This window comes from Entelurus aequoreus, linkage group LG24 (genome assembly GCF_033978785.1).
Source record: "Entelurus aequoreus isolate RoL-2023_Sb linkage group LG24, RoL_Eaeq_v1.1, whole genome shotgun sequence".
NCBI lineage: Eukaryota > Metazoa > Chordata > Actinopteri > Syngnathiformes > Syngnathidae > Entelurus > Entelurus aequoreus.
Genome location: NC_084754.1, coordinates 9,763,717 through 9,774,329, shown reverse-complemented (window position 1 = coordinate 9,774,329; position 10,613 = coordinate 9,763,717). Strand labels below are relative to the sequence as shown.

Here is a 10,613-nt window from a genome sequence, read left to right as displayed (position 1 = left end):
CTACAGAAGGACAGCTCAAATATATTGCAATAAGACAAATAACAGTGTTTTATTCTGAAATATTTACCGTGTGCAGTCAATGATTCCTCTGTAGCTGTCCTCCCCTTCACCTTTTTGCAGTGTTTGCAGGCGTGTTTTTATGACTACGGGTGGGAAAGACATTTTGTTACTAAAGGCTTTTCCATCAAAGAAATCACTTCATACATACAGTAATGGTGTGGTAACCATTTAATTTGGCATTGATTGTCACACACACACGAGGTGTGGCGAAATTATTCTCTGCATTTGACCCATCACCCTTTATCACGCCCTGGGAGGTGAGGGGAGCAGTGAGCAGCAGCGGTGGCCGCGCCCGGGAATCATTTTTGGTGATTTAACCCCCAATTCCAACCCTTGATGCTGAGTGCCAATCAGGGAGGTAATGGGTCCCATTTGTGTTCCTGAGTTAAGTTAAAGTTAAAGTACCAATGATTGTCACACACACACACACTAGGTGTGGTGAAATTTGTCCTCTGCATTTGACCCATCCCCTTGTTCACCCCCTGAGAGATGAGGGGAGCAGTGAGCAGCAGCGGTGTGGCGCCCGGGAATCATTTTTGGTGATTTAACCCCCAATTCCAACCTTTGATGCTGAGTGCCAAGCAGGGAGGTAATGGGTCCCATTTTTATAGTCTTTGGTATGACTCGGCCGGGGTTTGAACTCACAACCTACCGATCTCAGGGCGGACACTCTAACCACTAGGCCACTGAGTGGTTGGGTTCATAGGCGCCGATCTACATTTCTGCCAGTGGGTGCTCGGTGTGTGTGTATTAGGGTTGTCCCGATACCAATATTTTGGTACCGGTACCAAAAGTATTTTGGTACTTTTCTAAATAAAGGGGACCACAAAAATGTCATTATTGGCTTTATTTTAACAAAAATCTTACGGTACATTAAACATGTTTCTTATTGCAATTGTGTCCTTAAATAAAATAGTGAACATACAAGACAACTTTTCTTTTAGTAGTAAGTAAGCAAACAAAGGCTCCTAATTAGTCTGCTGACATATGCAGTAACATATTGTGTCATTTTCCATTCTATTATTTTGTCAAAATTATTAAGGACACTTTGGGAAGTCTGGGCTTCTCTGCTTAGGCTGCTGCCCCCGCGACCCGACCTCGGATAAGCGGAAGAAGATGGATGGATGGATATAACGGACAAGTGGTAGAAAAATAATTCTTAATCTACTTGTTCATTTACTGTTAATATCTGCTTATTTTCTGTTTCAACGTGTTCTATCTATCCATCCATCCATTTTCTACTGCTTGTCCCTTTTAGGGTCGCGGGGGGTGCTGGAGCCTATCTCAGCTGCATTCGGGCGGAAGGCGGGGTACATGGACAAGTCGCCACCTCATCACAGGGCCAACACAGATAGACAGACAACATTCACACTCCCATTCACACACTAGGGCAATTCAACCTATATGTGCACTTCTGTTAAAATGTAATAATCTCTTATTCTTCTGTTGTTTTGATACTTTACATTAGTTTTGGATGATACTACACATTTGGGTATCAATCCGATACCAAGTAGTCGCAGGATCATACATTGGTCATATTCAAAGTCAGGGGCGTCACTAGCTTTTTAGGACAGGGGGGGCTTAGCCCCCAGGAGATGCACAGGATGCGTGCGAACGTAGCGCACAAGCACATTTAACTTTATAAATAACCAGGTTCGTCATGATGCATTACAGGCTAACTAGCTAACTAAGTAGCAGCATTGTTTTAGAGCGGGAATGTAACTTTTTGTCAAACCCAGACCTGGTGTAAAGTGGAGCTAATACATTTTACTACAAGCAGTGATGAATACTTACTTTCTTTAAAAAGTTTCTTATGTCCATTTTGCATCCTTTCACGTTCTTGTTCTGCAGTGCTGTGTGCTAATGTGCTTCGTACACCTGCAGGACCGCAAGCAAGGTCGCAGAGAAAATGCGGACTGGATTTTGAGTGATGTGGGCATTTTGTATATGAACAAGTCCAAGGACCGCAAGCAAGGTCGGAGAGAAAAAGCGGACTGTATTTTGAGTGATGTGGGCATTTTCTATATGAACAAGTGGAATGGATTGGATACCGACACACTAAAGGGGCTCTCTACCTTACACTATGAAGTGAGGGGAAACTGAGTGAATAATGACAGGTTATATGATTATTTATTTAAACTCATATTCAGGCCACCTTATAATGAATATGTCGGCATATATTTGTGAAAAATAAAATAGATTTTTATTTTTTTTTTTTTTTAACACCAAATTATTTAGGGGGGCTTAAGAATATTTTAGGGGGGCTTGAGCCCCCCTAAAACAGGCCTAGCAACGCCAATGTTCAAAGTCCTCATGTGTCCAGGGGCATATTTCCTGAGTTTATAAACATAATATACATTTAAAAAAACGAAAGATTTTGTGATGTTAAAAAATATCGATGTAATCATAGTAGTATCGATTAGAATAGGCTATTGTACGTGGTATCATTACAGTGGATGTTAGGTGTAGATCCACCAATGGTCCCCTCCAAGGTTTCTCATTGTCATCCCATTGGGTTGAGTTTTTTCTTGCCCTGATGTGGGATCTGAGCCGAGGATGTCGTTGTGGCTTGTGCAACCCTTTGAGACACTCGTGGTTTAGGGCTATACAAGTAAACTTTGATTGATTGTTTATATTGTAGCGAAGAGTTGGTGCTGCAGAAATTCTGGGAATTTGTTCTGTAGTGTTAATGTTGTGTTGCGGTGCAAATAATCTTCCAAAATGAGTTTGTCGTTGTTGTGTTGTTTAGTGTGGTTTCACTATATGGCACATGTTTATGACAGTGTTGGTATTGTTCATACTTCCACCCTCAGTGTGACATGTATGGCTGTTGAGTAGTTATGCCCATCATTCGTTTGTGGGCGGTGTGTTCAAAGTCAAGATGATTGTGTCATTGATTGAGTGATTGAGACTTTTATTAGTAGATTGCGCAGTTCAGTACATATTCCGTACAATTGACCACTAAATGGTAACACCCGAATAAGTTTTTCAACTTGTTTACGTCGGGGTGCACGTTAATCAATACATTTATTATCAAGCACATTAAAGCCTTGGTTAGAAAAAGACAATTATAAATTGTTTAATTTGTGACTCTATTAACAAGTGATACGTATCAAACACGCCACTAAGTTATCAACAGGATTGATCTTCCAAAAATTATGTAAAAGAATGAAAGTTGTCGTCAATCCCACGTGGATTTTAGCACAACATAATTGTATGTAATTTTTTTGTCAAATATTTATGAGCCCCTTCTTATGCAGTATATTTGGTTAGTACTTATTTTACTAATCAGCCTGACCTAAGCCTAAGGTTCATGAAACAAAACTTGAGCTGTTTGGCCACAATACCCAGCAATATGTTTGGAGGAGAAAAAGTGAGGTCTTTAATCCCAGGAACACCAAACCTACCATCAAGCATGGTGGTGGTAGTATTATGCTCTGGGCCTGTTTTGCTGCCAATGGAACTGGTGCTTTACAGAGAGTGAATGGGACAATGAAAAAGGAGGTTTACCTCCAAATTCTTGAGGACAACCTAAAATCATCGGCCCAGATGTTGGGTCTTGGGCGCAGTTGGGTGTTCCAACAGGACAATGACCCCAAACTAGGGCTGGGCGATATATCGATATACTCAATATATCGCGGGTTTGTCTCTGTGCGATATAGAAAATGACTATATCGTGATATTCGAGTATACGTTCTCACGCAGTTGCTTTTAGCTGCTGGCATTACACGACAGGCTCTTCCCACTCCTTCTTGTGTCTCCTTCTCACAGACAGCAAGCGCACCTTCTTACACACGTCACATGCGGTCACGTCATACGTCACATACGTATACGCCCTCGCGGAGCAGAGAGGTAGCAGCATGGGTAACGTTAGCTGTGGTGCGAGTGGTAATACGAGAGAAAGAAGGTGCGAATCTGGTAACGAATGAAGGAAGAATTCCCAAGAAAAACAACAGGGGGTCCATCGTCTGGCGGTGGTTTGGCTTCAAGTGGGAATATGTCGAACAGACAACCGTAATTTGTCAAGTGTGAGGCAAAAGTGTTGCTACAAAAAGTAGCATTACTGCTAATATGTAGCATCATTTGAAAAGTCCCCTGCTAGAGAATGAAGAGTGCTTACTCCGCATGTCAACATCTCCGTTCGGTGCCACACGCCCACACCTTTAAAATGCCGAGGCAAACATTTCCAGATCAACACCGTATGAAAAAAATAAGTCAACAACAAAAGGAGATAACGTCCGCAGTAACCTACCACATAGCGAAGGACGAACACTATTTGATTTCCTATAAAGCAGCTCATTTTTATTTGACAGTTATTGAAATATCTTGTGTGACATCATGCACACAAGTGCACTTTATTTGTTTTAAACTATTGTAGTGGCATTCTGTACAAAAAGTGCACTTTAATTTAGTGTTGTTTTGATATGTCATCTTAGTGACATCATGCACAAAAGTGAACTAATAGCTTGTTTTAAAATGTCTCTGACAATCTTGCACTTTCTGATTTGGAAATGACATGAATGTTTGTGTCACTGCTTAATAACTGTTTAATAAATACAGTTTTGGTAAATTGACTTAGTTGTGATTTCCCTCTCTACATGAAAGTTTAAAATGAGCATATATTAATGCAGTATGTACAAGAATGTTTTAATGTAGACACGTAGAATCATCATACTGCTGTGATTATATGCATCAAGTGTTCATTCAAGGCTAAGGCAAAAATATCCAGATATACAATACCGTTCAAAAGTTTGGGGTCACATTGAAATGTCCTTATTTTTGAAGGAAAAGCACTGTACTTTTCAATGAAGATAACTTTAAACTAGTCTTAACTTTAAAGAAATACACTCTATACATTGCTAATGTGGTAAATGACTATTCTAGCTGCAAATGTCTGGTTTTTGGTGCAATATCTACATAGGTGTATAGAGGCCCATTTCCAGCAACTATCACTCCAGTGTTCTAATGGTACAATGTGTTTGCTCATTGGCTCAGAAGGCTAATTGATGATTAGAAAACCCTTGTGCAATCATGTTCACACATCTGAAAACAGTTTAGCTCGTTACAGAAGCTACAAAACTGACCTTCCTTTGAGCAGATTGAGTTTCTGGAGCATCACATTTGTGGGGTCAACTAAACGCTCAAAATGGCCAGAAAAAGAGAACTTTCATCTGAAACTCGACAGTCTATTCTTGTTCTTAGAAATGAAGGCTATTCCAAAAAATTGTTTGGGTGACCGCAAACTTTTGAACGGTAGTGTATATCGTGTATCGCGATATGGCTTAAAAATATCGAGATATTAAAAAAAAAGGCCATATCGCCCAGCCCTACCCCAAACACACGTCAAAAGTGGTAAAGGAATGGCTAAATCAGGCTAGAATTAAGGTTTTAGAATGGCCTTCCCAAAGTCCTGACTTAAACGTGTGGACAATGCTGAAGAAACAAGTCCATGTCAGAAAACCAACAAATTTCACTGAACTGCACCAGTTTTGTCAAGAGGAGTGGTCAAAGATTCAACCAGAAGCTTGTGGATGGCTACCAAAATGGCCTTATTGCAGTGAAACTTGCTAAGGGACATGTAACCTAATATTAACATTGCTGTATGTATACTTTTGACCCAGCAGATTTGGTCACATTTTCAGTAGACCCATAATAAATTCATAAAAGAACCAAACTTCATTAATGTTTTTTGTGACAAACAAGTATGTGCTCCAATCACTCTATCACAAAAAAAAATAAGAGTTGTAGAAATGACTACTGTAGTTTATCCGTTAAAACAGTGCTCAATACCGGAGTAGAATGGAATAGTCCTTAGGTCAGGGAAGCTGACACTGAGGCTATTTCATCCCTTCAGGCCTGTTTTGCAGGTTTCCCTGCTTTTTTACAGATGGATGGATGTCTAACTCTGACAATTGGAGCGCCTTGGAAAAAGCTGCCCCCAAACAAGTATGTGCTCCAATCTCTCTATCACAAAAAAATAAGAGTTGTAGAAATTATTGGAAACTCAAGACAGCCATGATAGTATGTCCTTCACAAGTGTATGTCAACTTTTGACCACGACTGTATGTGTATATATATATATTTTTTAAATTTTTATTTATTTATTTATTTTATTTTATTTTATTTCATTTATTTATTTATTTTTTATTGATTCTCTGAAATGATGAATTGATTTGGAATTGGGATAAATGAAAATCGCAATGTGGTTGTGAATCCATTTTTTTTAACACCCCTAATAAGATGACCCAGCTACAATTCAGTTCAGCTTTTCTAATGGCGCTCTCGTTTCCTTACTCACCATCCAGCGGTGTGACGGCCACAGCTGCCACTGAGCCTGCGGAGCAACCTGCCACAAAGGACTGCCAGAAAGGCGCTCGGGCCTGCACTTCACCCGGGCTTCCGTGTTTTTCCCTGCCCAGCGAGTTCAGGTTGGCGAACAGCGGGAAGTAGATCATTGAGAAGGGGACATCCCTGGAAAAAGTGTGAAAGCGGATAGTATCCAGTTATGATTGTTTCTAGGACAGGTAATAATGACGGCACCTGCCGAATTCAACATGTCCGAATAGGAGTGGTAGAGATAAACGGAAAAGAAAATGACAAATAGCTATTGGACGAAAGCAGGGAGCGAGCCTTCCACGTTACAACATGGCAGCCAGACATAGCTGGAGGAATGTATTGATCAGTGTTGATTAGGAGGTGTCAGGAAAGACTACAACAAACATGTTGGTTATGTAATCCACACTGAAACAATCAAAAGAGTAATGACAAGGTTTGACTTGAAGTACAAACAGATACTATACATTCAGTAGTTAATGTTCATTTGTTTTACTAATAATTTTTTTCAACACTAGAGCTTCAAAGTATGTTCTCGTTATACCATTAGGTACATTCCTTTACTTATTTTCTACCATATATCCTGCCTATCCTCGCTAAGGGTACACCGTGGCCTGGACTAGGGATGTGCGATATGGCCAAAAATCTATATCGCAATATATTATTTAGTACATTATGTACAAACCCCGTTTCCATATGAGTTGGGAAATTGTGTTGGATGTAAATATAAACGGAACACAATGATTTGCAAATCATTTTCAACCCATATTCAGTTGAATATGCTACAAAGACAACATATTTGATGTTCAAACTGATAAACTTTTTTTTTTTTTGCAAATAATCATTAACTTTAGAATTTGATGCCAGCAACACGTGACAAAGAATTTGGGAAAGGTGGCAATAAATACTGATAAAGTTGAGGAATGCTCATCAAACACTTATTTGGAACATCCCACAGGTGAACAGGCAAATTGGGAACAGGTGGGTGCCATGATTGGGTATAAAAGTAGATTCCATGAAATGCTCAGTCATTCACAAACAAGTATGGGGCGAGGGTCACCACTTTGTCAACAAATGCGTGAGCAAATTGTTGAACAGTTTAAGAAAAACCTTTCTCAACCAGCTATTGCAAGGAATTTAGGGATTTCACCATCTACGGTCCGTAATATCATCAAAGGGTTCAGAGAATCTGGAGAAATCACTGCACGTAAGCAGCTAAGCCCGTGACCTTCGATCCCTCAGGCTGTACTGCATCAACAAGCGACAGCAGTGTGTAAAGCATATCACCACATGGGCTCAGGAACACTTCAGAAACCCACTGTCAGTAACTACAGTTGGTCGCTACATCTGTAAGTGCAAGTTAAAACTCTCCTATGCAAGGCGAAAACCGTTTATCAACAACACCCAGAAACGCCATCGGCTTCGCGGGGCCTGAGCTCATCTAAGATGGACTGATACAAAGTGGAAAAGTGTTCTGTGGTCTGACGAGTCCACATTTCAAATTGTTTTTGGAAACTGTGGACGTTGTGTCCTCCGGACCAAAGAGGAAAAGAACCATCCGGATTGTTGTAGGCACAAAGTTGAAAAGCCAGCATCTGTGATGGTATGGGGGTGTGTTAGTGCCAAAGACATGGGTAACTTACACATCTGTGAAGGCGCCATTAATGCTGAAAGGTACATACAGGTTTTGGAGCAACATATGTTGCCATCCAAGCAACGCTACCATGGACGCCCCTGCTTATTTCAGCAAAATGATGTAAAATGAAATTATATGAAATTGTGTGATGTATTATGATGTAAGTGTGTTCATGTTCGAAATAAACTAAAGAAAGAAAGACAATGCCAAGCCACGTGTTACATAAACGTGGCTTCATAGTAAAAGAGTGCGGGTACTAGACTGGCCTGCCTGTAGTCCAGACCTGTCTCCCATTGAAAATGTGTGGCGCATTATGAAGCCTAAAATACCACAACGGAGACCCCCGGACTGTTGAACAACTTAAGCTGTACATCAAGCAAGAATGGGAAAGAATTCCACCTGAGAAGCTTAAAAAATGTGTTTCCTCAGTTCCCAAACGTTTACTGAGTGTTGTTAAAAGGAAAGGCCATGTAACACAGTGGTGAACATGCCCTTTCCCAACTACTTTGGCACGTGTTTCAGCCATGAAATTCTAAGTTAATTATTATTTGCAGAAAATAAATAAAATGTATGAGTTTGAACATCAAATATCTTGTCTTTGTAGTGCATTCAATTGAATATGGGTTGAAAACGATTTGCAAATCATTGTATTCCGTTTATATTTACATCTAATACAATTTCCCAACTCATATGGAAACGGGGTTTGTAATGGAACCTTTTCAAAACGGGTTATACTGTATACTTTAGCTGCTGACATATGCAGTAACAAATTGCATCATGACTAGTTGTATTACCTATTCATTGGCCTAGTGGTTAGAGTGTCCGCCCTGAGATCGGTAGGTCGTGAGTTCAAACCCCAGCCGAGTCATACCAAAGACTATAAAAATGGGACCCATTAACCTGCTTGGCACTCAGCATTAAGGGTTGGAATTGGGGGTTAAATGACCAAAAATGATTCCCGGGCGCAGCCACCGCTGCTGCCCACTGCTCCCCTCACCTCCCAGGGGGTGAACAAGGGAGTGAGTCAAATGCAGAGGACAAATTTCACCACACCTAGTGTGTGTGTGACAATCACTGGTACTTTAACTTAACTTTCAACCTTAACTTATTTTTTCAAAACTATCTTAATCGACTTGTTAATTTATTGATTACTTTCTGTTGTAACAAGGTACTATCTACACTTCTATTAAAATGTAATCAATGCTTATTATTATGTTGTCTGAGACTGTACATTAGTTTTGGGCATATTGGTCATACCAATGCTGATGCTTTTTTTTGTTTAGTTAATTTCATTCAATTTTTTTCATTAGTTAATTTTTTCAGGCAATGACATAAAAAAAATTAAAAAAAAGTTGAGGTTGACCACACGTAATAATATAAATTAAAATAATGCAAAAGGTAATGTACAGTATGTAAGCATGATGGTCCAGATTTTCAAGATCATTCAATGATTTCATTTTTTGATCACAATAATAATAATAATAAAAAAACAATGCGATGTAGCAATATCAAATTTGTCCATTATTTCCTTCTATTGGCTCTGATTTAAATATTTTGCGTTTTTCCCCCCCAGAGTCCCCCTGTTTTGAGGGACATATTTCCTGAGGTTGTAAACATGAACAAAAACGACAAAATATGTTTTTATTAATAGATAAATCATGATTGATGCTTGATGAATATTGGTGATACTAAACTTGGTATCGTTACTATTGATAGCGCTAGCTGCCCAAATTTTTTGTTTACATTAAAGGGCTCTAGCTTGCGGTTAGCATATCCTGTTTCCATGTTTAGCTATTCCACGTCTTTCAGCGACAATAATATTTGTAAGAAACCTAGTTTATATACTGCCATGAAAGCGAGGATTACTAATTCAAGTGGTATTGCACCGTGGAGGGACATTAGCCGTTAGCAAGAATGCTACATTGCGTTGAGGACGCGTTATCCGTTATTTCGCTTGTCGCTGTCAAATTTGTGGGACACAGCTAGAATGTGTCATCAAGATCCATTATCACGATAGTATTAAAGACTCTATCATTTGCCACATGTATAATATTTATATAGTTCATGGAATAAATTGCCAACCCTACAGCAGTCACCAGTCAATCACATTACATCCTTAAATCCAAGGATACGTACATCCCTCGCCACACCACGCTTCAAATATTGTGGTTTAACCACACCGCATATTTTTTTGTGTTTTTTAAGCATAATCTACAACATTTTTGCTCTAAATTAAGTATTTTGAAGCATAACAATGGCCAATTCAATCAATCAATCAATCAATCAATGTTTATTTATATAGCCCTGAATCACAAGTGTCTCAAAGGGCTGCACAAGCCACAACGACATCATCGGTACAGAGCCCACATACGGGCAAGGAAAAACTCACCCCAGTGGGACGTCGATGTGAATGACTATGAGAAACCTTGGAGAGGACCAATCGACCTAGAAATATCAATACCACAGTAGTATTGGCTACTAGATGAGACCAAACCAATCAGTTCATGCTGTTTAGCATCGTGGCCATTGATTGGCTCAGCCTCAGGCAGCATTATTATATTGGATTACAAGAGTGAAAGGGTGA

General features: G+C 39.6%; 1 protein-coding gene across 1 annotated transcript in view; it reads right to left on the bottom strand.

Annotated features, from left to right (window-relative positions):
• The window catches only part of slc25a18 (solute carrier family 25 member 18), a 30,543-nt gene that overhangs the window by 3,075 nt on the left and 16,855 nt on the right, over window positions 1-10,613 (bottom strand). Inside the window, exons 8-9 of the mRNA XM_062035854.1 lie at window positions 6,359-6,531; window positions 68-143 (exon numbers count right to left, since the gene is read on the bottom strand). Of these exons, the coding sequence (XP_061891838.1) occupies window positions 68-143; window positions 6,359-6,531 (249 nt within the window). The remainder of the gene's footprint in view (window positions 1-67; window positions 144-6,358; window positions 6,532-10,613) is intronic.